Source organism: Puntigrus tetrazona, chromosome 5 (genome assembly GCF_018831695.1).
Source record: "Puntigrus tetrazona isolate hp1 chromosome 5, ASM1883169v1, whole genome shotgun sequence".
Classification (NCBI taxonomy): Eukaryota; Metazoa; Chordata; class Actinopteri; order Cypriniformes; family Cyprinidae; genus Puntigrus; species Puntigrus tetrazona.
The window spans coordinates 29,807,374-29,835,347 of record NC_056703.1 but is presented as its reverse complement, the minus strand read 5'-3'; the positions used below and the strand labels follow the sequence as shown (position 1 = coordinate 29,835,347).

Genomic DNA, 27,974 nt, shown 5'->3' with positions numbered 1-27,974 from the left:
CGTTTCATTGCACGACATAAACATGTCATTAACTTGATGAAAATAAAGAACAAAAATGAGATGTATGGTCAACAGGGCATGTGTTTATTTTTCAACGTGAAGTTAAAACAGAAGAAACTGAGCTGATCATAAAAGAGGAGGACATCAGCACATATTAAGAACTCATTCAATCTTGCGCGCACACTATAAAACAACAGCAGATCAGATCAGCTGAAGTCAGCATCCTCCGATCAACTCCTCCAACTGCTGAACGTCTGAGGCGACGGCCTGGAACACATCAGCAGATGTGAATGTGTGAGCAGAACTCTGACGGATGTGTGTGAATGACACAACACTTACTGGTTGGTGCTGGGGTTCCCAAAACCTCCAAAACCTACGAACAAGACACAACGAGAGAGTCAGACTTCAATAATGACGGGTGAAAGCGAAGCAGTGGAGAGGTCGGGAGTGGGTTTATCGCTGTAACTAGGTAACGTGCGACACTCTGTGAGCAGCACTCGAGTCTGTCTGCAGAGGATAGATCACAGGAGATGTAGAGAATGTGAGGGCAGAGAAGATAAGAGCCCATGACAAACAGTCACGACTCCAATACTGGAAACTCAAACTGAAAATAGAATTAAATCTCTTAATGCTTTGCACTGAATGAAACGAAGCTGCTTATATTATAAATATTACATGAACAAAAAAGATCTTGTTAATGTACTAAAATGACTTTATTTTGTGCCTTTGTATTAAAATCTGAATTTAAATTGTGTAGGTGGTGTTTCTTGAAATAAAGTCTAGGTTGAAGTATTACAACAAAAAAAAAAGCACAAACTACAACAACTGAAAATAAGTACATAACTAAATAAAAGTTTCCTTTAAAAATATTAGAAGAATAACCTAATAATAATAATAATAATGATAAAAGACTAAATTAAATTGCCAAACTAAATTTTGAAAACTAAGATTAAAAAGAAAACAATTCAATTTCTGAATATTGAATGAAAAAAAGGTTGCTTTGTGTGTTTTGATTATTTGTCTGACTTTTGGTTTGCTTGAAATTAGTGGTCAAAATTTATTGCATCCAAAATAAAAGTCTGTGTACTGTGTATATTTATGTCGGCCTATATATGAATATACACACATGCACGTATATATTTAAGAAAAAATAAATAAATAAAAAAATTATATATAATATATATATAAAAAGTACATTTAAATACATGTACATATTTTTCAAAATATACTGTATGAGCGTATATTTATATACACCGTACATAACTGAAGGAAAAAACTTTTATTTTAAATGTGATTAAATCGCGATTAATCATTTGACAGCACTAGCCAAACTCAATCTGAATATGACTCTTGAATCTGAAGCCTGTAAAACCTTTGGCTTAACATGATTTAGAATATTACCACACATATAAGTTATGACTTGTATAGTTTTGTAGATGACAAAAGAAATCTAGTGTAGTTTGAATGAGTGTGAAATCTGTTTTGATCACTGATTACACTGAACCAGAAGAACGCAGCATGTTATGGGCTCTTACGCTGGTCCTCCTGTGACTCACCTCCAGACGAGCCGAAGCCGGAGAAAGCACCGCTCTGAGTGCCGAAACCCGGCGGGGGCTGCTGCTGCTGTTGCTGTTGCTGCTGCTGCTGCTGCTGTGCCAGACTGCCGAAGGACGGCGCTGCGTTTGAACCCGCTAGAGAGCCGAAGGACGGTGCACTCTGCGGAGACGCGAACCTGAAACACACAGTCACAAGCATGCGTCGTGTCAGAGCGTGAACATGTGACACAGATGGCAGCGGGTTTATTTGGGCGAGTTATGCGGAGTGGCACAGGTGCGGCGCGACACACAGGATTAGATCACAGAACATCACTAAAATACCACACACCTCTGACCTCATCCTTCATAACACCGATCAGATTTACTCGTTTACTAGACCCTATAACTGTAGTTGTTTCAGAATTAAAGGGTTAGTTCACAAAATCCAAAATTATTTTATTAATTGCAGACGCTGAAGAGATTGAATCCTATTTTTGCACAAAAAATAATTCTTGTTATGGACTATTTTAATGATGTCCCTATGACCTTTCTGGGTTTTGATCATGTCGGTTGCATTGCGTTCTATGCAGAGTCAGAGAGCTTCAGAGGATGTGATGTCAGAGGATTTCATCAAACATCTCAATTTGTGGTCTGAAGGTGAACAAAGGTCTTCTGGGTTTCAAACAATATGAGGGCAAGCAAGCAATTAATGACAGAATTTTTATTTTTGAGTGAACTATCCCTTTAAGCTGCCATTTTCTCTGTTTTAGTAAGAAACCAAGTGACTTGTATCATGATCTTCTCAATTGTTTCACATGCTTACATCTGTTCTGTTGCTCATGATCTTTATCCCGGTTCTTGGTTTTATTTCTGTCCTTTTGCTGCGTTATTCCAGTCACTGACAAGCTCTTCCTATTCAAATAATAGGAAGGTTTTGTTCGTTTCATTCTGCTCATGATTGTCCTCACAAATTATGATCAATATCCATCCGTCATTTCACTGGATTCACAGCAACACTTCAAAACATACTTTCTGCGCTTTTAACTTTCACTGGAGAAACAGGCCAGATAGGTTTTTGTCTTCATGTGCCAAGTAATTATCTGTCAGCGTGTGTTAGGTGATGTTAAAACTGTTCAAAATCATTTCAAAATCAGATGTTTTGTGAACTCTTTGGGGCTGAAAAGTTTTGGTTTTGCAGACTTTCAATGGATGGACAAAAACGAGCATAATGCATATACAAACGTGAAATATATTTCTCTTCTATTAGACCTGCTTGTTCAGAAAATCTACGGATGGTCTTGTCAAAACATTTTAGAAAAAAATTCCAGTTGTCATTGTCTTTAGTGAATTGAGAGTCAATATTGTGAAAACGGTCATTTGGAGCGTATATAAGCTGCGCCAAGCGCATATATCCACTTTAGAAATATAATCGTGTATAACTTTCACTTTATCTCCATGCAATCACACGTTCATAATGGTGTTGAGAAGCTGAACATACAGCAGCCTTTGCTGATCTGTGACTGGAGACTCCTGATCTCTCTCACAGCCTGTAATCTCCAACACACGCAGACACACACACACACACACACGTAATCTCCGCATAACCTACATCCTGCATCATTTCTGACAAACACGCTCATGTGAGCTGCTGCTGGAGATGAAAATGACAATAATCCAGCATTTCATTTCCTCATTCTGAGCGTCTGCACACAGATGTCACAACAAACCGCTCGACAACTTCATCTGATCAACTCGAGACACAAACTACATGCACACTCATCTATTCTGCTGTCTAACATGAACAATAAAACACAGCTCTGATCCTATTTAAGTCACGCTTTCATAGCATGCGCTGGGCATATCTGGTCTTTTTTGCTTTCCTAACAGTCTTCTTTCAGACTAGTGGAAAGGAAACGGCCAAAATACACAAAATATTGAAATCTGTAGATTACCTCTTTAAAGGTGGTGAGTTCGTTTCCTCACTTCAGCAGAACAGACATGCTCCCAAACTAATAGTTTTATTCCCTTTCTATATTCTAAAGGCTTGCTCATATTATTGGCACTGATTTATGCAGCATTTTACTCTTGAAAACATGATGAATGTGTGTTGATTTGACAGATTCACAGTGCAGTCACTGTATTGCACCGGACGAGGCAGCGGAGACTCACCCGAATCCACCGACGTTGGAGGCTGTGGTTCCTTCACCGAACACCTTCCCCGAAGAGGAGCCCAGCGGACTGCTGAAGGAAGGGGCGGAGCCAAAACCCGCTGACCCGCCGAACGCCGGAGACCCGCCGAAAGTCGGGGGACTGCCAAAGACTGGTGCGCTCCCGAAACCAGCTGAAGAACATCAGAGCAGAAGCACACGCATCAGCATCAATTCAGACAGGAAAACAGGAAACGCACCGCCATTGTTCAGTAAAGAGTCGCTCACTGAGCACTCTGAAATTACAGACAGCTGAATAATTTAGTGAGTCATGTCATTGAATTACATTTTCTGGATCGCCGACATTAAAGTAAGTGCTTGTTTGGTTTGAGAAAAGATTCAAGCTGCATGTAAAAGACAATTTTGACTAACTAATCATTATCAATTTTTTTTATATAAAAATAGAACAAATAAAAAAAAAAACACAATAAAAAATACATAATAAAATAATAGCAATAAAGAAAAAAAAACAAATTAATTTATTAAAATTAAAAATAATTAAAATAATAAATGAACAACAATATAAATCAAAATGACAAGCAAAACAACAATAGAATTAAACTAAATCAAATAAAAATAATAATAATTATAAAAATGAAATATTCTAAATAATAAAAACATAGTAATAAAATATCCATTTTACATTACAGTGTCCATCACATTGTGTGGCGTGTGTTTGACCTGGTTTGGTGGGTGTAGAGAACGATCCGAAGCCCTGTGCGGCTACAGACCCTGCGCCGGAGCTGAATGAGCCGCTGGGTTTCTGTTCACCAAACGAACTACTGCCGAAACTAAAGCCCTTTGCACTGCTGTTCCCAAACAGGTTAGATGGACCTAGAGGGAAACAAACCACACAAGAACCTCAGCGCTAATGCATAAGACGGATAACAATTTCACTGTGCGAAAAATTATTAGTATTTTTTTTTTCTACTATATTTTCCTATGATGTTTGTCTTCATAATTAATTTGTGTAATGCAGCCCAAATGTTGACGCAATGAAAGAAGACATGGTTTCAGTAACGCAGTAGTGTGTGCTTTTGTGTCGAAGCAAAAGCACTTTATTTGGCTTTCTGAAAGCAGATGCAGTTAGGAATCATTAAGATTACTTACAACAGCAGAATCTAGATGTTTGAATCTGTACAACGCATCTCAAATATGAGCTTGAACTGCTGGTAAAACTAAGGACATTATTAACTGTCTTTATATTTACTTTGAAAGCTGAACTCACGATTATAGAAAGGGGAGTTACATTTCCAACAATGCGCTTGTGCCGTTCGGCTCACAATGGGTCAGCTGACCAATTAGAGCAGGCTGTGTTTGTCAGAAGGAGGGGCTTTATAGAAAATGACTGGTTTGAGAGAGGCGGGGCATAAATGAGTTACAATACTGTATAACATCTGAAAAATGTGTTTTTTGAATATTAAATTCTGAATATTTCTGTTACACCAAATACACAAAATAATGATAGCATTATCCCTTTAAGAATGTTTAGTTTTAGCTATTTTAGTACATAAAGTTAAACTAAAAAGACTCTTGATAAATTTAAGCTTATGTATATTCAGTCAACATTTGTTGTACTTTTTTTAATGTTTTGAGGTTAATACAAAAGCCCTGGTAAATACCCGTGTGCGCACCTGTATTAATAGGTTGACCGAATCCACCTGCAGCCGGTGTTCCAAACGGGTTTTTGTTGGCAGCGTCTTCACTGGGTTTTCCTCCAAGACCACTGAAAAACCCTGATCCTGATGAAGGGTTTCCAGTGTTCGAGCCGAACATACTTCCACCAGACTGAGCCTAATCACAAAATAACATCACGTCCATACTTGAGATTCACGTTTTTCAACCACAAAAAAACCCGCAATAAGTATACTCAACTACATTACTGGGTGTTCAAAGGAATAGTAACCCAAAAATGAAAATTGCCCTATAATTTACTCATCCCCAAGCCATCCTAGGTGTATACAAGTTTCAGATGAACACAATCAGAGTTAAAAAAAAAAAAAAAATCCTTCCAGGATAGTTGAGTCCGGGCTTCTTGGCAGACCTCTGACTCGACATGACGTAAGCCACATTTGTAACAAACTCAGAAAATAGTCAAAAATAAGAATAATATATAGTAAAAAAAAAAAAAAAATAATAATAAAAAAAAAGTCTAAAGAACGAATGCACTTACGTCATACGTAAATAAAAAAAAACTCAACTTGTCTGAAAGAAGAAAGTCAAAGTAAAATATGAGGTAATTTAAATTTTTGAGTGAACTATTCCTTTAAACTGCTTCACAAATGTTAATAAACTATTAAATACAATACTTCAATGCTTCAGTAAAGGGATTTTTAGACTACAGCAAAACCAGTCTGCTGTATTTGAACAGGTTCGAGAGTGAAAACTCTATATAGAAACAATATGTAATTCTGTTGACTCAAAACACATTGCAGTTCCAGCCTCCACGGCTTGCTGATGAAACTGTATCTGATGTAACTGTACACACACACACACACACACACACGAATAACGTTCTTTAGTAGATGAAGATGTTTTATAAAGGACTGTACCTGGCCAAACACGCTGGCTCCACTGGCCTGCTGTCCAAACACTGATGAGGCGGAAGGGTTGCTGCCAAACACTGAGCAAAAAAAAAAAAAAAAAAAAAAAAAAAAAAAAAAAAAAAGTTTGAGAAAATCAAATATGAAACTGTGTGCTTATTCTTTAGCACTAGATGAAACCAGACTCAAAAGTAATAAATGCATGTTAATATTCACAAGCATGCACCTTTCAAAGAAATTCTACAAATGTAGAGTAAACTGGACTAATAATTAAATTTTTTTGTAATAGTGCATGCAATAAGGACGATGAGTGTTTGTGGATCGAGTGGCAGGAATGCCTTGGACTTTTGTCTGACTGAAGCATTGACTTTGAACATGCAGTAGAATCATAAATTAAAAAATAATCAGTGAAAGTCGAGATGAGACGCTGTTATGAAAAACATCAGGACAATGCATGTTTATACCCCAGGATCATTCTCAATATTAATAATGTACAATTATCTATAAATCTATGCAAATCTTACAAATTTTTTACTATACAAAAAATCAGAATTGAAAAAAAGTAGGGCGTTTTCTTTGTTCAAATGTTTCTTTGTATTTTTTGTATCAAGTTTTGTGCAAGCAACAAGGAAGATGTGCATTTGATTAACTTGCATTTTGAGCTTGAAACGTTGACTTTCAATGCTCTCTTTGTGCTGCTCTGTTTGACTAATTCAGTGAAGTTTAGTTTGTCTCAAATGTCATTGATTATCCAGAAAATCGGAACATAATATGCAGGCTAAGGTCAACCAGACAGATATATTTGCAGCATTACAATCAGCACATTCTATAATTTAGCGTGGCTCTAAATAAGCAGAGCATAAACAGGTGTGAACCAGGCATCTTACAGCGTCACGTAAGCTCAAGGGTCAAAGGTCAGAGACTCAGCTGCTTATAATGTGGATGTCTCAGGATCTCTGAGAATTCATAGGAATGGGAGAAATCCTTGCCTAAGGACACGCCTGACACTGCTGTACATTCCAGTGCTGGACAATCACAACCACGGCCCTGACACACATGAACAAAACTCAACTACTCCCGTAAACACACACACTAGATGTCAACACGTTTAATAACATCTAGTGTCTGTCTTCTACAATTACCATTTATCTGCTTTTCCACCATCATAAACACACCGCTCTGAGCATGGAGAGAAAGGTCAGTAAAGCAAACTCGGCAACCTCTCAATGCTTTTACTTATCAGATTAAAAATGTGTATTTGGTGGGAAAATGCTCATCGTATATACAGTAGTGTCCAAAAGTTTTCTAATAATTTTGTACTTTGCATTTTCAGTTCAGGCCATTCACATGGGGTGGTGTTAGAGTTTATACAATCCATTTAATATGACTACATAACAATAATAGTAATTATCCATTAAGATAAATAAATGAACAATAAATAAATTTTTTTCTTATTATTATATATATATATATATATATATATATATATATATATATATATATATATATATATATATATATATATATATATATATATATATATAACCAATAATAAAAAATATTACTACGAATAATACCATTACATTTTTTAACATAATTATCATCACCATTTTATAAATCAACACTAATATTTATGGATGACTTATGAATGTATTCACTTTTAAGCAGTAAAGCATCAGGTTTAGATTTTCGTTGAAAACTGAAAAGAAAGCTTTTCTTCTGTTGACAATATTATTGGTTATCATTACAAATTAGGGAAGATGTTGACATGTTAAGTCGTCAAATGCACATTATAACTGACTCAGATATGAGTTCATATGGAGAAGAGTATACTGTAAACAGTTCTGAGATACTAAAAAGACTGAATCATGAGTTGCTCATGAAAACAGTGCTGCATTTCAAACGGTTAAGAGAGGAGCTAATTTCATTCGCTTTTTTTTGGCAATTCATAAGTTGTGGTTCTTATTTCATTGCCTGTGATTCCTTGCATAGTTTACATACAGTATCAAGGCATCGTCAGGTCAACAACTGATGCATTCCTGTAGCGCCAAACAGTAAAGCATGGCACGATCAAGGTCATGAGTTCAATTCTCACGGAAAGGGGTTAACTGGTACAATGGATCTTACCTTGAATGAAAAGTAAGTGGCTATAAATAAAAGTGTCTAAAAATAGATAAATGCATTTGTTGTGGAAGTGCTGATTTCACAGCACAGCAAATCATAACAGTAAGAGCTATTCAGCACACAGGGTGAAAGAAGCTCATTTTGTTTCAGCAACTTCACAAACATGGCTGCACAATAATTTTATATTCACAATTTTGATAATTAAATTGTAAAAGGCTTCAACTGAATTAATTAAATACACAGCCTAGTGGATGTGCTGTGGGCTTCACAGTGAGCGGGTGGTGTAACATCAAGATGCTCTGTATAAATGTGGGACAATCCCTCTGGGGTTAAGAGTACTGATCTGCTGAAGGCTCATGTCATGTACCTAAAGCATTTCTAGCCTTTATTAGTACTGTAAAGGATATAAATAGTCTTTTTAACCTGTAGTACAGAATGTCGCTTGCACACAACCTGCACATGCAATAAAGAGCCGTTTCATTGTGCACACGTGATAAAAAAAAATCTATTTTGTACTGTGGACTGAAAATATAAGTTTTAGATAAGGTTATATTTAATCTAAGCATCCACAATTGTGTTCCGAAGACCAACAAAGCCTTTACGGGTTTGGAATGAAATGGGGATATGTGATTGATGACAAAATTTTCAATTTGGGGTGGACTAACCTTTTAATGGAGAAAACTACTTTTAAGTTGGTAAATGGTAATCTCCCCCATTATCCAAGTCACAACAGAATCAAATATAATAGTCAAATGGGGGGATATTGAAAATAAATTAAAGCAAAGATGAAATTCATGCTAAATGAAATTCAAACTCACATTAGACACTTTTAACATTGAATAAAGCACATTAACACCTGACATTATTACTGTCATAGTTTACTTGTATATACTTTACTTTTATAATACCAGCATCTTACTCTTCTCTGTTGGAATTTGTCCAAACTGCAATAAAAAAAAAAAACCCACCTGGTTGAGCAAAGCCGAATCCAGAGGAAGATGCTGTGGTGGTGTTGCTGCCAAACATGGATCCCTGCCCAAAGCCTGAGCTGGACTGTCCAAAAACAGGTGCACTGCTCTGGCCAAAGAGCCCAGCACCAGTACTGGCTGCAGAGTTGGTGGAGCTGGCTCCGAAAGAGAAGGAACTGGCACTGTTTGTGCTAGAGGATCCAAACAGTCCTCCTCCACCGCTGTTTGAGGCTGATGTGGTGGTGGCTGGCGCTTGATGCCCAAACCCGGAACTTGCACTAAACGCCGGCTGACCAAAACTGAAGCTGCTAGCAGAACCAGAGGCCGCTGGCTGGCCAAAACCTGCACTGGGACTCTGTCCGAAAGCAGGCTTTCCAAAGCCAGAGGTGGTAGAATTGGCACCAAAGACGTTAGAACCGAACCCGGTGGTCGGAGCGGTTGAAGTGGGTTGTCCAAAGGCTGGGGTTGGAGCTGCACTGGTGGTGATGGCTGCAGATGGGGCAGAGGTAGTGGCGACACTGGTGAGATTTATGCCTTCTACAGTCAGACTCTCTGTGCCACTCAAAGGTGGGGCAAAGATTGAGCCTGGTTTCTCAGATGTTGGAACTGTGGATGGGGTGGCTGCTGGCGTCTCTTGGGGCACAGGAGTGGCTGCGGAAGTGCTGGTGGTCTCTGGAACAGGATCAGACACTGGAGGCTCAGAGACAGGTGCAGGAGGCTCGGAGACAGGTGCCGGTGTCTCAGATGGTGGGGTAACTGATGGAGGTGGTGTGGATGAGACCTCAAGAGTTGGAGGAGTTGGGGGCTTGTTGGAAGGTGCTGTGGTAGGTTCAGTACTAGTGGGAACAGCGGCTTCAGTGACTGGTAGGGCTGACGGAGCACTTAAGGTTGGTGGTTTAGGACTGTGTTCCACTGGTGGTTCTTTAGATTCTGTATCAGTGGAGGGAGCCGGCTCAGCTGAAATTGTTGTTTCTGGCTGAAGAGATATTGTTGGAGGAGTTTGCGTCTCTGAGAGAGGTGCTCTCAACAGACTGCCGAAAGAAGCGGCAGGTGGTGGAAAGGAGGATGTTGAAGGAATGGTGAAACCTGCTTTTACTGAGGGAGCATTTCCCTCCTGTGGTTTAAAGGTGAATGAAGATGAGCCAAATGCTTGTGCCGTGGTTGTCTTTGGAGCCTCTACTACAGTGCTTGTTGATTCCGAAGAACTTCCAGTTTCTGAAGGCTTGATTTGTGCAGAACTGAAAGCAAATCCTGTAGATCCATCGCTAGGTTGTCCAAAACTGAAACCCAAGGCTGTTTTGGGGACTTCTTTCCCTTCCTCACTTTGGCCCACTCTTAAGCCAGAAAAGGAGCCGAGAGTTTCTCCAGCATTGCCCTGGACTTTGGGAACTTGAGGGAGTTTAGATTGCTCAGGAGGTGGTGTAGAAGAGCTCACGCTCTGTGCGGGAGATGGCAGTTTTGGAGTGAAGGAAAATGGCTCCTCAGACCCCACAGCACCAAACGTCATCTTTGCTCCTGTGCTGCTTGCAAAAGAGAACTTGCCTGGTAGACTAGAACTCTTTGCTATTTGCAGAAGAAAAAAAGAAAAGAAATTTAAGAGCCCAATACCAATAAGCCAAACAGTAAGCCATTGTAAGATCCAGAACCTGCAGAGTATCTCACATGTTCTGCAATGAATTTGAGGGATATTTGGGGGAATTGTGCTAACTGGATTTGGGTATCATAAAATTAGCAAAATTAGCAAAAATTAAGTACACACAAAAGGTGCAGAAAGATTACAATGGTCTAAATCAGTGGTTCTTAACCTTTTTGACTTCAAGGCCTTCCTTGGCCACAACAATTTTGCTAAACCCTGGCCCTTTTATATTGTAAAAAAAAAAAAAAAAAAAAAAAAAAAAAAACACACACACACACACATATACATATATATATATATATATATATATATATACACACACACACACACACACACACACACACTTTTAAGCCCATTTGGAAGAAATGTGGACATTTCTGCAGATTCTTTCAGGCACTTCAGGCCACTGGAATGGCACTGAAAACCTTGACATTTTCTAACAAAAAGCAGTGTTAATCTAAAATATAGTAAGAAATAAAAAAAAATTTGCCTTGCGAAATTACATGAGATACATATGGAGATGATACCTTGAGCATTGTTGGTGTCCTGTGATGGAGGGGCGAAACTGAACCCTGATGACCTATGAAACAGCAGATTCTGCATTTAAACCATATACTAGTGTTCATATTCATATGCAAACAATATAAAAGACATGCAGAATATTCCAGTACATCAAAAATGTTGCTGAAAAGCCACTAACAATGGAGTAGAATCAGAGTGAACAATCTTATGAATAATATAGACTAGATCAAGATAACCACTCATAATGAATAACTACGAACACCTGAGATGATCATTGTAATTTGAGGTGGTTTATTGTAATGATGTTGAGTAACTTACGAAGGAGTAAATGAAAAGCCTTTTGAGTTCTTTTCATTGATGGATGAAGATGCTCCTGCGTCTGTTTTAGCAGCTCCTCCTGTAACAGCCCACACAGAAACAAGCTCATTACGACACTCAAAACAAGCATTACTCCACAGGTACTAGAGTATAAAAAAAGTAGTAGTTCTACTTCATACAATAATATTTGTACAATTGTGGGAACTTCGAGTCACACTCACCAAATACAAAACTACCTGATGTGGTCTGTGCCGGACCTGCCAGTGGAGCGGAGACCTTTAATGCACCTTGAAAGGAATTCTGCAAGTAAAAATAATGGTTACACCAAATATAACTCTGTAGATGTTAGGAGTGTGATTTGTAAGAGGGAATAAATTGGTTACAAACACTGAATTTTGTTAAAAAGCAGTTTGGCATTTCAATCAGTAAGTGTAGTACTGCGACTGGTCTTTGAGTAGCTCCTATGGGACTCACTTTATTGGCCTCCACTGTCGCCAGAACCTGCTGAACCACCTGAGCTGCCGGTGCTGGAACAGACGCACTGCAGACACACATAAAACATGACTGTGAGTCATTCAGACAATTCAGGGGACAACTTCTAGCAATCAAACAGCACGGGGACAGGGCATGTGAGTTTTTAGGAAAAAGTTTTCCAGGCAATTTTGTAAAAAAAAAGAAAACCATTATTTGCGTGTGCTTTATTTATTTGTGATCAAAAACTGCACAAAACAACTCCATTGAGATGGAAGGGCCTAAAAGCATGTACATTTAGAAAAATACATGATTGTTCACATTGATCTCTCTTGTCAATTTCCACTAAATTATACAATGTGATGAGGTCAGAATAACACCTCTTCTGTTACACTGTTATACATCGTTATCCTTTCATGTAAAGTAATAGAGCTTAATGTTGTACATTCAAAACGTTATATTTTACATTAAAACCTTCTAATAATTTATAGTTGCCTGCATGTACTAGATTGTAGTTTTTATATAATAATGACAGTATTATCACAAGTAATTTCATATTGTAATTGTTTTGTTTTGCAATAATATTCATAATTTTATTAGCCTTCCTAATATAAGCACAGTTTTGGGGCAAATTAGATTTTTGTTTTCACCCAAATCTCACAGACCTACTCGTTGGTATCCTAATGTGCATTTTGCATGCTTGCTTTGTGCATCAGTATGTGTGTGAAAGCTCATATTTACAGATGAATGCCTTTGTGTTCAGGGATGCTGGGATTCATCTGAGAAACATCCTGAGTATTTGAAGAAAAGAGGTCTGATGCTCTGCGTTCACGTTTGTTTTTCCTTCCCGTCTAAGTCTGTAAACGTGATGCTCATACAGCACAGGAAGTTCACGTGGAAAGTGTCCTGCGGGCTGTTCAGGACAAATATCAGCCACCGCAGCACTGGTCAGACAGACAGAGTGAGCAGACCGAACAGCTGACGCTCATGTGACCACGATGATGATGAAGAGCAGTAACTGGAGCGGAGGAAGAGGAGAGATGTGCTCTGATAAACTGCCCAAGCACGATGACCTCATTACAATGGTCACCTGACCTCTGAACCACGAACAAACATAATGCACACAAGTGTGCCTGTAAGGAAGTTTTCTATCTGTCTTTCTGCATCAGTATGAGAGATCAATTGAGACAGGAAGAGAGACACACAGGCTGAAACAGCAGTTTGGTGCATACTGCACAGTACATACACACGGGACACTACCAATCTATGCAGGGCTAGAAACTGCATCTAAACGGTTGCGACCAAAAATATTAAGTTTTTGCTGAGGTTGCCATTGGTAAGAATGCAAATTTACGTTACGACTTAAACATTTGATTGTAATTAATTTTTCTTGATTGTTGATATTTGGTAGCTTAGTTAAATAAATAAATAAAAAACAACAACAATAATAAAATTGCAACCTAATTTTTTCAAATTGGAACAAAATAGATTTTTGGATGGAATTACGCTAATAGTGAAGGCATAAAAGCCTATAGTCTTCAAGGACAATAAATACAATGATTAACTATAAAGTTTTAAAAATCATTCAAATTATGACAACATTTAACAACTTTAAAAGCTTGAGCATTTAAAGCATTACATGATGAAACTGCAGAGCATGGTTTAAATAATCAGAACTTTATTGTCTGCTGGTGTGAATGTTAATATAAGTTATCAATCTTGACGGGAACAGAAATTCAAATAAAATTGTTATAAATGAACTACTGAGTCAATACATGCTATTCACGTCCTTGATACACGTCAAAAAACCTCACTATAAAAAAAAAAAAAAAAAAAAAGAGGTCTGAATTAAACCCAGTGTAAAAATGTGTATCTTCTAGCAGTATGGTCAAATATGAATCAAGGAAGAGATTGTGTTTCATATTACTTCTCAGTTTACACTGGATGAAAGGTCACGTTTAGAGTGTGTTACAATGGGATTCTGTCAGATGCATTTGATCAGTGATCTACTGCCAAAAACAGTGGGACTACTATAGTGGTCTGCAGCTCTGAAAACAGTCATAGCCTTTTGTTTGTGTGTGTGTGTGTGTGTGTGTGTATACCTGTGTGCAGCCGCTGCCTGAGGCAGAGTAGCTCGAGCGTTAATAATACATGTGTCTGGGTTAAAGTTGCATGGGACACATGGTCTTGTGCTTTCACACACAGATGAGAAGTCTCGCTGCTCGCATGTAACACAATGCTTGGAGATCAGATACACCTCCGCTGAGCTCGGACAGTGCGAGTCAGGCCGTGCAGGAAATTATGTCAAATCATGTCGCTCACAGCGCTGACCACAAACGCTTACATCCTGCTGTGTATGTGTGAGGTGTGGACAAAACACACATCAGCAACAACATGAACTACAATTAATGCTAACTATTTATTTTATTTATTTATGATTTAACACCATATCAGAATTTATCTGAATCATTTATATTCATTCATTAAATTATATATACTTGTATATGCTTAAATAAATAGCTCTTTATGTACGTGTACTATAATAAAACTATCAAAATGACAATAAAACTATAATAACTATTTGAACAATTTATAATTATAACTATAACTATAACACTGACAACAATTTACACTTAATTTTAAGTTGTCCTCGTTAAAGTATAATTGTTGTTAACTGCCATTACCAAGTACATGTATAATTAAGTACATGTAACAATGATCCAGTACTACCCACATAAACATTACCATGCAGCAAACGATTAATATCTAGTGATGAAAGTTTTTAAACAGTCAACCTACTGTAAAATAGTCACCTGATAGAAAAACCAAACACTAATGTCATGTGATGGACAGATGTGTTGTCATGTGACCGTCCAGACTAGCAAATGTCAAATGCTGGTTTATGAATATTCAAAGCTCTTCAAGCTTTAATCCTTTAACATGCATTTCTACATTTAACAGAGAGCTCTATGCCCATCTCATAGGTCAGCACATGTGTCACGCGTCCAGCTGCTGTTGTTCATCATCAGATAAGAGGGTCTGAGCACGCTCACAATGTGGTCTAAACACACCCCTTAGGGCAGATGAGCTCATGTGTAAGGTTAAAACAGGACGCCGTACACACGCAGAGCCCATAATAAACACAGACTCAATCTGACCCTGACGACGACCTCATTTTAGACACAGAGGATTTCACACACATACACACAGGCAGCACAGCGAATGAACATCAGATTTGTTCTGAGCACATGCTTCTGTTGTGCATAACGAGTGCGTGTTATTTGTGCCGTGAGCTCTCTGTCACAGCAAATGAATTACTGTTGTTAAAAACGCAAAACAACCTAGTTTGAAGCTTTCTGCGTGCATCTGTACTAATGCAACCAGCAATGCTGTATTCAGGGTGATAATCATAAAAATGTCCAATAAACCCCCATGCCGTGGTTATCTCACCTGATGACAGTGGACACAGGTATCGGCGGACCTTTATCCTTCAGTTCCTGTACGTTCACCACTTGAGGAACTGTTTTGAGTGTGGACTCTGTCAGAGATGCTCCTGAAGAAAATGACAGAAACAGATTGCAATAAACACACAGATGAACACGTATAGCCCACAGCGACAGAAGGGATATTTTAACATTAAATTAATTTAGTACACGTCAGATGTCACATTTCGGATTACTGTGACATCTGCACATCCCCGTGTTTCACAGCGTTCAACATGTGCACCGGGGGAAAAAAAAAAAAAAAAAAAAAAGTCAATAATTACTTAATTACATTATATAATGCTTTCGGGTGATTGACACTACAATAAAACATTACCCATTTTCCATTGGAAGTGAACAATGGAACTACACCGCAAAGAAAAGTGATAAATGGGACACATTTTGTCTAATTCTCATGTCTGTCACTTATTAAATAGGGCTTTTATGAGCTGGTTTACTTAGAGGTACACGGAATGCTTACACTTCACGTCACAACCCTGCACTAAATGATGTATGAAAAACCTGATAGTTCAATTCTGAAAATAAATGGTAAATAGAGACAGAACCATGCAAACTTTCACTCATACGGTAGGACCGCATATTCATCTATTCAACTCAAAATCATGATCTTGTATGAAAACTAAAAAAAACTAAAACAAGCTCATGTGCATGTTTATTAAAAAAATTTAGTTTTGGAAATGAGTCTCTTCTGCTCACCAATGCTGCATTTATTTGGACATCTGTAAAAACTGACAAATTTTTAGAGTTTAAAATAATGGTTTTCCATTTGAATACACATAACAATAATAATAATAATAATAATAAAATCTGTCTAACATTCCAAATAATGCCATAGGTCTGACATACAGTGTTGCCCCCTAGTGTTCAGATGAGACTGAAAACTAACGAGACATCTGATCCAAATGCACAATTTTAGAGACTATATAATAGTAAAGATCAGCTCCATAGAACAAAAAATAACAAACGAAAAACAAAATCACGGAATGGCTGAAATGTGGATAATAACCCAGATCTGTGCAGGACGGTATGTTTGTACCTGGTTTCTGGCTAGTCATGTGTCTGCTGAGGGCAGCTCTTCCTGCAGCCTGGGGGGCGGGGATTGTAGTAGGCGTGATCTTTTCTGTGGGAGGAGCTCCATGCTTGACCGTTTTTGTAGCTAACGCCGTGCTATCAGCACTGTCCATGTTTATCTTTGGTGCTGCAAGACATGCAAGAGTTGTTGTAAAGACCATTAACAAGACCAGAGTCACAAGTTGAGGTGTGACTCACCAGGGCTGATGACAGGAACGGGGCCGGTTTGGACTCTGCTGAACGGACTGGACTGCATACTGAAACCTGGCTGAATGGAGGGTGTACGGACCACCGCGGGGTGTCTCGGGACAGAGGGTGTCAGCACTGGAATGGGCGCCGGCTCTTCCTCTTCCTCTGCCAATGCCAAAGAGTCCTCAGGCTCCAGAGGTTGAGACAGAGACGAGCTGGAGCTCACTTCATCCAGATCCTCATAGAACTGAGGAGACAGGAAGGCTGACCGCGACAGGTTGGCTGAGAAATGGAGAGAAGTGTGCCAGACAAACACAGGAATGTCCAGAATTTATCATGTACAATCTCACACGGGTTGTTTTGCAGAACAACAAAAAAATGCTTACACACTGATGCAGACTAGCACAATGCAGATAGAATGACCAAAAAAATTTGTATTTGGGATATAGTATGGTATAGTATATGCCTAATGTTTGTCTTATGTCAGATGAGAAAGCATGAGCAAGTATCAGTATGACTGCAAATGTGACTTATAGAGGTTACTTCTGCAGGGCAATTTAATCTGACTGGTAACATTGTATCAGATCTTATTTGTCTAATTTACCAATGATGCACACGTCTAATAAAGCTAGAAAAATGCCTTTAAAAAAAACAAGAAAAAAAAATAATTTCCTGTAACTGAAATCAATGTACGATAGTGAATGTCACCCTTTAATGAAAAAGTACACAAGTCATGCACAGAATATGAAAAGCTTGTCCACGACATGGCTAAAGCAGGCAAGAACAAGCACCAAAAATACCCAGCAAAATACCGCCTTACACCTATTTCCATAAAACATAACAAAAAACCCCCACAAAAATTAAGAAAGCAATTTTTTTCCATCAATGTAACACCCCTAGATGCACAGTCATGTCACAAGCACAAACAGTTGATGTACCTGGAGCTGTGGAGCGGACTGGTGGGGTCTGTCGCTTTGACAGGAAGTTCCTCAGCTGAGACTGTTTGGCTGGGGTCATTTTAGCTGCATACACACAGTAACATTAGGAAAGTCAAACTAAAAGAACAACATCTAACTGCAGCTCACATGTGAGAAGAATCATCTTGAGTCTAATTGCATGAGCAATTCAGACTGCACTGCTGAACATGAGATGATGACTGAACTGTGGTGAACACAAGCAGATCTTACATGGTGATTTGGCAGGAGCTTTAGGTGTCGTTTCCAGGCTGGCCTTCAGAAGAGCGTCCTTCAAGCTCTCCAGCTCACTGTCCAGACTGTCAAAAAACACAGAACATGGGAATATGGATGCTTCCAGTTTCCTGATATTCAGTGCATTTGAGACACAACGCTCTCACTTTATATTAATTGTCCCTAATACCTGTGTGACCAATTTCCTGTTACACATTTGTACTTACACATACCATTCTTGTTACATGAATGTCATAAGGCCTGTCGTTTTAGAGAGGAGGAGCATTTTTTTAGATCTGAATTAAAGTTTAAGGCGGCAAACAATATTTTTTCCTGGATACATTTTTACCACAAAAACAGCAATGTGAGCTAACAAATTTAGTCAGTTTTGATTTCATGCAGACTTTAACATTTCTGTCATTAAACACTTGCCTCCACTGCCTTCTGTCTCCATCTCACGCTCTGCTTCCATGAACACTTACTTCGATTTAATATGCCATGTGCTGTTAGACTGCTGAGGGAGGCCAGCTTAAAAACGCACTCTCACCTCTGTCCTGAGGGTGTAGAGGGTGTCTGGCTGGTGAAGCTCCATACTGACGTCCCTCTGTATAGCCTCAGCTTGTGCAGGTCACTCTCTAGCCGGTCCAGACGCTGCTTCTGCTGGTTGATGATGTCCAGGTTATTGGCTAGTGCTGCAAACAGAGCCTCTCTCTCCGGGATGATCATGTGCCTACAGGAGCAAGCGCTGAAGCTCAGACGGACAGACAAACAGACGCGAGCTTATAAAACGGTATCACAGCTGCTCACCTCTGCTTTTTCTTCTTCTCTAAGTGCTTCTCCCACTCTACGTCCAAAACATCATTCACATCTTCCATGGCAAACTTCACATACTGGTACAAGCGGCGGATTTCCTGTGGCAAAAACACTTTCAGCACACATTATCATTTTTAAAAAAAAATGATCTAGTTATCATAAGTGGTGACGAGACCTTGAGCTGTTCCTCTCGCCGAGGGTCCAGTGGTTTCTTGTAGAGCAGCTGGAGGTAGTCTTTGTCTCGGTTGAGTTCGCTCTGTGCTCGTGCCTCCTCTGCTCCAGCAAAGCCCTCCAGCAGACTGGTCTTCAGCACGCTGATGTCTCCGTGAAGAGACTGGGTTCAACGATTCGAGACAGTCAGTCATGCATTTATACAACTCAAAACTGTGATAACATTTATGGTTCATGATCAACCAAAACTGGTATGAAATTCTGCAAATAAAACAACTCGGTGAAACTTGGAGCTAATATGAGAGTACATTAATCCACAAAACAAAACAAAACTTGTTTTGAGAGCAGGCTTTAACTATGTGATGTTGCCCAGAACAAGCCAGAGTGTTTTTACTGAATAGCAGCACAATTGCAAGTGTGAGTTTAATAAACATTTAGTTCATATTGTGAGAGATTTTAGAAATAATACTGCTTTTGCTCAAATCCCCTAATGAAAATAGCTTTAAACAAAACCACAGCAGAACTCTCACAGAGCTGTTTTCTCTTAAATAATGTTTTTTTTTTTTTTACTTAGTTAAATGAATTACACACCGGCTCATTCATAAAGATAACACCCTCATTAAAACTTATTGCCACTTGTGGTTATTACTTGTGGTTTAGCTGACATAACATGCCTAAACCAGCTAAAACTGGCAAAACACCTCACTTTTATTCAATTTGTTGAACAGACTAAGAAATAAAGATTTTGCTTTTAGTTGGGGTCTGCTGAAAGCAAATCGTTCTTACACCTTATAAAATGGTGGCGGAACAGATTAGACTATGGTGGGCCACGACAATCTATGAAGTCAATGGGAAAAACTGCTTTACCTGCTCTAAATCTGTGCTGTTTGTAATTCAGGTGTTTTATAACTTTTATAAGCTTTCTCATTGTTTGATTTGTGCTCATCTAATTTTGTTTACTTCATGAGGCAATTACACATGATAGATTATAATGACATTAAATTACATTTTCTTTTTGAAATTCCTTAAAGAAAAAAATCAGCCCTAGGTAGCACATATTGCTTTCTGCAGTCAGTGTGGTTAAAATCTGCATATCACACCTCTGTGGTGTCTTTAATCTCCAGTGTGAAGGCGTGCAAGTTCTCCGAGTCTTTCCTCAGGCCTCTCATGTCATCTGTGCTGCCCACCCTGAAATCAGCATTTCTGCAGCGAGTCTTCAGATCGTCCAGCTCCTTCTCAAAGTGTCCGATCTAAGAGAACACAGTGGCCTTCCCAGTCAGCATCTGTATTAAAAGGTCCTCAGAAATGACTGTGTGAACATGCGATTATCAGACTCTACCTCCTCCAGTATTCCAGTCATGACTGGGTCCGAGTCTTTCTTCTGCTGCAGGTGTTTCTCCAATGCTTTCACAGAGATGACCTGCTGAAAAACACAGGCAAACACACTCCAGATCAGTCTGTGCAAGTGTGCAAGACAAATGAGTCTGACGTTGGTCATGTGTTCAGTGATGTACCTGTGCAGATGGAGCACTGGATGCAGGAGGAGCAATGGCTGCTGGTTTCGGCAGAGCTGAAGGAACACTGCTCTGTGCGGTGCGAGACAACACTAAAACACAAAAACATTTCACACCTTAATAATGCATCTCTGATGACAGTACGGGCCTAAACATCAACATACGAAAAGTTAATCTTCTAAACATGAGTAACGTGAACAAGTGCATAACCTACAGAATGTTTACAAATATCCTTTTAAGGTTCAGAAGAAATATCTGTAACACTTTATTTTATGGTGACTACTATTGCTTATTAGCGTGCATATTACTAGAATAATAGCCATTTACCAGTACTAATTAAGAACACATTAATGCTTTACTCTACATCCATACTCCCACCAAATACCTAAACTTAACAGATGAATAGAAAGTTAAAAAATAAAGCATTTATTTGAAATAGAAATCATTTGTAGCATTATCAATGCCCCAACATTCATTTCTGATCAATTAAAAAGTATTAATGTTTAATGGTGGTGTACAATGGTTTACAAAAAATATTAAGCAGCAAAATAATTGTATTAACACCATGTCGGTTTGACATTTTAAAATCTTTGTACTTTAACAAATGTTTGAGGCTTAAAAGAAATAGTTCACCTAAAAATTAAAACAGGTTTACTTGAGGGTGAACTATTCTATATGGCGTGAACTATTCTAACTATATGAGTGCAAAAAGGTTTTTCCCTTTGGCTGGCATATGCATACGTATTCATATCAGTGTTTGGCTTTATAAATGCCAATTCGTTGTTTTTTTTTGATGTAGGACAAAAGGTGAGATGAGGTAAGCTTGTACCTGCAGGGGCAGCTGGTTTGATTACTGCTGTTGTTGGAACGCTGACCTCTACTGCTGCCGGTTTGGGTGTGGAGGTCAAAGAAAACGGCTGGGCAGCAGATGTGACTGACCCCAGAGAGTCCACACCCAGAAACCTGAAGCAAAACATGGCAAACTCTCAGATGATCCTTCAAGATTATCCATCTAACGTAGTATCAGAGATCACACTCTTACCTGTCAGTGAGGTTCATCCTGACAGCAGGCGTTGCAGGCTCTGCTGTCGTTTTGGGGACGCTGATGATAGGGGACATGGTGGGTGGACGCTGAGGAGGAGTGGCCACTGGAGCACTGCTGACCTCCTTTGGCGCCAATGAGGAAGCAAAGGAGAAACCAGAAGCATCGGAGGAGGGTTTTGGGGCGCTGAAGGAGAAACCTCCTGTGGCAGAGCCCAGTGAGAAGCCCGAGGAGGTGGTTGAAGCCAGAGCAGGAAGAGAGAAGGAGAAACCAGTGGGCGGAGCCAAGGAGGCAGTAGCAGCAGGGGCTGCTGGAGGCGGGACTGTGAAGGATAAGGTGGCTGGAGGTGGGGCTGTGCCAGAAGATGTTGGGAAAGATGAGAAGATGGAGGACGCTGCAGAGGCGGGAGCAACAGATAAGGATGCCGACTCTGAAACGAAGCGTGTTAGAACACAACAAAGTCACTGGACTGGTGCTAAGACAGCAAACGCTGCATCTTAAATCATTTCTACATCATGATTTGTCTGCACTAATCAATAATAGATCTAAAGTGCTAGTGAATTAAATAAATCAAACTGACTTCAAAGCGCATGTGTTTGCCTGGCACAGTAAAGGCCTGAAAACACTTCAAGCGGAATTAAACAATCTAGTATGACGTTACTTTGAACAAAACTAGGCCAAAAAAAATGTTGAGTAAAACTTTCAAGAGAAGTCACTCTGACTGGTTAAAACCTTCAAACTACTTCATCTGCGGCAATTATGCAATGGTAGAAAACAGATGATGTTGAAGTCTCTGGTTCATTTTTTTTTGTTGCTCAGACAAGTAAAAAAAAAAAAATTATTAAACAAGTAAAAAGTTAGAGCTGCTTTTACAGTAGAAATGAAAGCATAATTCTAATTGGAATTAATTCTGACACTGTTTTTCATGTTCTATAATATAAAGCAGCTTGCTTTTTAAAAGTAGGCCAGGGCAATTATTCCAGTTTTATTAGAATGTAATGCTTTGCCCCAATTTTATTTTTCATAAATTAAGGAATTGCGAACAGAAATAATACCAGATGCTGGAATTAGACATTTTGACATAACTGTTCTCTTAATTCAACATAATCCAATTGTTTCATGTGCAAGATGTGAGCACCATTTTCTAATGCGGTGTTGCAAAGGTATGTACAATTTCTTTATAGAACAAAACATGCTATGGGGTCTAAAAAAATGACAGCCGTCTTACTGGTGGCAGGCGCTCTCTCTCCGTCCTCAGGCAGCGGGACAGCATCCACCGTCAGCTGTTTGACCCCGGGGTTTAGGTTCAGTAGAGAGAAAGGACACAGGACTCCATCCGTAGAGAGCAGCATCAGCGTTGGTGCTGGAGGCAACCTCTTCTCATCAGCTGAGGATGCAAAAAAAAAAAAAAAGTTTACATCATCCATGACAACACAATGTTTACAAATCAGAGTTAATGAGTGAACCAAAAAAAAAAGTTAATAATTATATATTAGTGCAACTTTATTTTTTATAAATGTGACCCAGGACCTGTCTTAAACAAGAGCAAACAACCATAAAAGTAAATATTTCCATTAGCATTAAAATTTTTCTTTGTTGTTTACCGTTTTGCTAAAAAAATCTATGCTTTGGCTTTGTTTGCGTGTGCAAAATGATTGGTTATGACATTGGTTCTTTATGTTTTCAAAGCGCTCTTAGTATTGGAAATAATGTGATACTGAAATCGAGGACGCGTCCCGGAAAAATGGCATGTATCACAATTTAAAAAGACATCAGAAGCTCTTTATAGCTCTTACACAGGTGTATATCCTCTTGGCTGGTGTAATCAATGGCCATGCCGACAGGAAGTGTGTCGTCGCTGTTCTCTGTAACAGGAAGCTCTGCTCGACTGGCGTCTTCCAGCAGCCACAGCTCCCAGTTCACCTGCACACAATATCACATTAGACCTCTGTGACTATCACTTATATTTATTAATTAAGAAATATAATTTTTCTGCCATTTTCAACTTTATTATGATAGGATGTCAAAACTGACAGGAAGTGAAGTGAGAGAGAGAGACTCATGATGCCTGTAGCGCAACAGCACAAGGTTATCAGTGCTGACACTAAGATTTACTTTACTATTAAGGAGATACTAGTATAGTTCAGCTATAAAAGCTATAAACAGCTTTTAATTGTATAAACTGTTACATTAAGTTCCAGTTTTATATATATTATATATATATATCATTTATATATATATATATATATATATATATATATATATATATATACTATAAATATGTTAGTTCAGCCAAAAATGAAAATTGCCAATTTGTTCTCACATTTGTTGTTTCAAACCTGTTTCTTTCAGATGCTGAACACAGAAGATAATATTCTGAAGAATGCTGGAAATCAGATAGTCTCTGGTCCCCATTAAAATCCCTTTTTTCGATGACTACCGAAACACAACATTCTTCAATATCATATCATATTCCTGTATCATATTCCTCATACAGGTTTGAAAACACTATTACAATTATCCTTTTTTTTTTAATGATTCATTTAATTATTGTTCATGTTTTTGACGCGTTTACCTTGTCCTCTTGTTTTGCAATGATGCTGACTTCAATGGCAGCAGCTGATGAAGCCAAAACCAAATCCCTACATAAGAGAAATCAGATTCAGTTAATGCATGACAACTGACGTCCTCACTGGACTAACAAGGCTCACGCAGACGCATCTCACCAGTCCTCGATATGGCACAGGTAGTAGTGATGCTGCCTCTCGGTGCAAGTGCCATACACAAGGTCGTTGAAATTCAGATAACGCTCGTCTCTCTTTTCGTCTTTTTTCTGACACACAGTTGAAACAATGTCAGTAGTCGTGTACTAAAGGTTTTACAATGCATCTTTAGTCAGAGTAACTCACGGGCAAAGACACGACCACCAGCTCCGGTGGAGTCTCCAGAGAGCCATCAGCCGCTGCATACGCAACCGCGAAGTTATATGTGCTTAACCACAACACATCCAGCACTGCGGATAACACACACACACACACACACACATCAGCACTCTGGTGCTTAAATCCTTCCATATTATAAGAGTGGAATGCATTATTAAATAGGTCATGAACTGCCATAAATACAAATCATACAGCATGACATGAAAGCAACAGTGAGGTTAATTAGTGCTGGCATCACATATATACATGAAAACAGTCACGATAAGAACAATCTGAGCAGTTGTACCTTTGACAGGGTGATCCTGACTGTAGAAGTTGGGACAGGGGATCACTTTCTTGGCCTGTAAGGTCTGAGATATGAACACACGGCATGACATTACGCACTGGACTAAACTATCAAGTTTTAATTGTGACTAACTCTATGGGAGTAGCAAGTTCACACCACAAATGTAACAAATATCAGTGGAATGAAAGAAACAACATCAATCCATCCTGCTTTAAAGAGCTTGTGTATTCAAAGTGGCAACAGATAACAAAACTGCAGCATGCACAGACGTACAGGAGTGAACTGAACCACTGTGGCGTCCTCTTTCCCAGCAGACACCTGCTTCCCTTTGGGACTCCAGCAAACTACAATGAGAAAGAGGTATTAAATCAACACGCTTTATTTTAAAGTGGTGGAGACATCTGTGAAGTCTGAAGAATGGAAACAACACACTGACCACAGGTGATTCCTTCAGAGGCAGGAAGCTGAGCGACCACGCTGACAGAGTCCTGAACATCCAGCACCATCATACTGCCGTCAGACAGACACACGGCCAGACGGGACGCGTCCACCGGACTCCATTTCAGATCCTGGACCAGCGTGTCTGCGGCAGCTGCGGGTTTAAAAGAGGTAAAGGGACGCTTCTCCTGTCTGCCCTGCTGGAGCAAACACACACATTAAAACTTTGGTATTCTTCACATTCTTGATCCACGAATGCACTACACGTTTTTTCAATAATATTTTTTCTTAAAATATTGTGCATTTCACTGCACTAAACAAAAATCATCTCTACATTAAGCAGAATTTCTATATAAATTAATATAAGAAAACGTCATTTCAAAATAATTTACCAAAAATGCTAAAGGTTTTTGAAATCCAGTTTACAGAAAGCTAACTAATGCCATCGTGTGGGAAAAAAAATAAAAGGCAGTCATATGTTATGGTGTGGTTTAACTAATAAGTGTACATAAATTTAAAATTAATGTAGATGACTGACCTTTTTCTTTTTTTGCTGTATAAATGTTTCAGATTGAAAGACTATCGAAAGTCCTTTCAGGAAAACGTCTCATCAAGCATTTCAATTGGCTTGCTACAGCACAATCCACTAAAATCTCATTTACTGAAGTCACCCATTAAAATGGCATTCATTGTAACAAGTGTAAAATATTAAAAGCATAAAGGCCTTTTTTGATCCTTTACCAATCTTTGCCACTATACATCAAACAACTATGTTCAACTATGGTAGGACAACTATGGTCCTACCAATTTTTCAGCAAAAAAAAAAAAAAAAAAAAAAGTTTAATAATTTAAACGAATCACATTTAGTATGCATGATCACTAATTCTTTCATACATTTTAATAAGTTCAAATAAGAATAAGCATGTTGTTTCCTTTTTTACATAAATATATGCTTCCTGCTTAAATAGGAAACTAATAAAAACAGAATTGTAGTAGTTTTAAGGAGTCGAATGACCTTGTTGAGGAAAGTGCGGACGTCATAGAAGTCCAGCGTGAGCTCGGCAGTGTCCCCCGTCCCACACACAGACAGCGTGAGCTCATCGCTGCTCAGAGCCATGTGATGCATCGCCATACCGACCGTCACCGTGACAGCGCAGGGGCACTCCACTGATGAGACACACACGAGACACACGTCAGTCTAAGCTCAGGCATAGTGGAGATGAGCAGTACTTTTATGTGAACGTTTATACCCGTGTCATTGGGGTTTCCCTCCAGACGTCCGGCTGCAATCACCTCTCTCGTCCAGAACACTTTCAGCGTCTCGTCTTTGCCAGCGAACGTCAGACCGTATTTGTTGGAGATGGCGAGGAGACTGGAGCGCTCCTTAGGAAGATCCGCAGACGACTCGAACACACGAATCTTCTTCATCTGACGGAACTGAAAGTCCTGAGTAGCACAGAAGTGCACAACTATATGTCAGTGCCTATTACTGCTGTGAAACAACAGGATTTCTGCAAGTGTACGAAGGCAAATTTAAGGCCTTTTTAAATAAAGAAAACGAAAGAAACAAATTGAATGGAGCACAATATGTTAATATGACGTAAATGTCTTACCTGCAAAAGAATAAACATATCTTATTTAGAAAATACCAAAAATACAAAAGGAAGATATATATATATATATATATATATATATATATATATATATATATATATATATATATATATATATATATATGTGTGTGTAACATTTAATTTAGTGAGTTTAAGTTAATTTGTGGAATACAACTGTACGGATAAAAAAGCTTTCGTTTTACAGCAAGAGCGACACTGAATCGAAACGAATCCCGTGTTTACCTGACTAAAATCTTAAACACCTCAAAACGAAGTGAATAAAATTTGAATTTGAATTTGAATAAACGACGCAGAGAATCCGATGGAAACTACAATCGACTCCATTATGTTGACAAGCTGAGAATCGTATAAACTAACGAACAAACACATACGACACTTATTTTGCTCACGTGCTATATACAGACAGTTCTGATAAACCTCCATATTTAATCATTTAATGCGAACCAGAACTAACGTTAAAGCTATTTTACTAAAATGAAACTAATGTTACACCAATTCAAAAGAATAACAAACTAAACAGAGGGGCCACTCGCATGAACTCACAACGCCATAAACATACATGTCACAGGACGTTGTTAGCTTAAAATATAATAATAATAATAATATTAATACTACTACTAATAATATTAATAATAATGTCATACTAGCCGGTATCTCACCTTCATCTCTCTCTCTGGAATAGAGTCCGGATCGTCTCCCATCTTTGCAATGCTTCCGTTGAGCGCCGTCAAGTACAATAACAAACAATGTGTGTCTAATAAAATTATTAACGGCGAACTAATGAATTTATTCTGGTCATCTCAAACTCTCTGCGCGTTAGCAAGAACCCGCGTTGAACTTTTAGCAGGAAATGACGCGTG

The 27,974-nt window shown here is 38.8% G+C and overlaps 1 protein-coding gene across 2 annotated transcripts; it reads right to left on the bottom strand.

Moving 5' to 3' along the window:
- Positions 1-63: 63 nt before the first annotated feature.
- Positions 64-27,974, bottom strand: nup214 (nucleoporin 214). Of its 2 annotated transcripts, none has more exons than XM_043239514.1 (36): positions 27,774-27,974; positions 26,731-26,926; positions 26,496-26,647; positions 25,479-25,677; positions 25,316-25,386; positions 25,043-25,106; positions 24,724-24,827; positions 24,541-24,647; positions 24,390-24,456; positions 23,611-23,737; positions 23,043-23,201; positions 21,815-22,244; positions 21,602-21,735; positions 20,773-20,864; positions 20,598-20,681; positions 20,359-20,508; positions 19,263-19,421; positions 19,082-19,185; positions 18,822-19,004; positions 18,275-18,360; positions 18,026-18,109; positions 17,097-17,369; positions 16,864-17,025; positions 15,775-15,877; positions 12,328-12,394; positions 12,075-12,153; positions 11,854-11,932; positions 11,541-11,593; positions 9,378-10,940; positions 6,295-6,365; positions 5,377-5,536; positions 4,424-4,576; positions 3,705-3,876; positions 1,557-1,732; positions 340-373; positions 64-267 (listed from the first exon to the last, which is right to left on the bottom strand). In XM_043239514.1, exons 1-36 carry the CDS (start codon positions 27,813-27,815, stop codon positions 231-233), a joined length of 5,976 nt encoding a protein of 1,991 aa, XP_043095449.1. In that variant the 5' UTR covers positions 27,816-27,974; the 3' UTR covers positions 64-230. The 2 variants fall into 2 exon arrangements, with proteins under 2 accessions (XP_043095449.1, XP_043095450.1); XM_043239515.1 differs by having other exon boundaries at positions 20,598-20,678.

Excerpts from the sequence above, each read along its gene's own strand:
- nup214 (XM_043239514.1), bottom strand. The coding sequence starts at position 27,815 with ATGGGAGACGATCCGGACTCTATTCCAGAGAGAGAGATGAAG. Across the intron at positions 24,457-24,540 it reads CTGTGCCATATCGAGGACTG|GGATTTGGTTTTGGCTTCAT; the intron begins GTGAGATGCGTC and ends TCTCTTATGTAG. Across the intron at positions 10,941-11,540 it reads GGACACCAACAATGCTCAAG|CAAAGAGTTCTAGTCTACCA; the intron begins GTATCATCTCCA and ends TTCTGCAAATAG.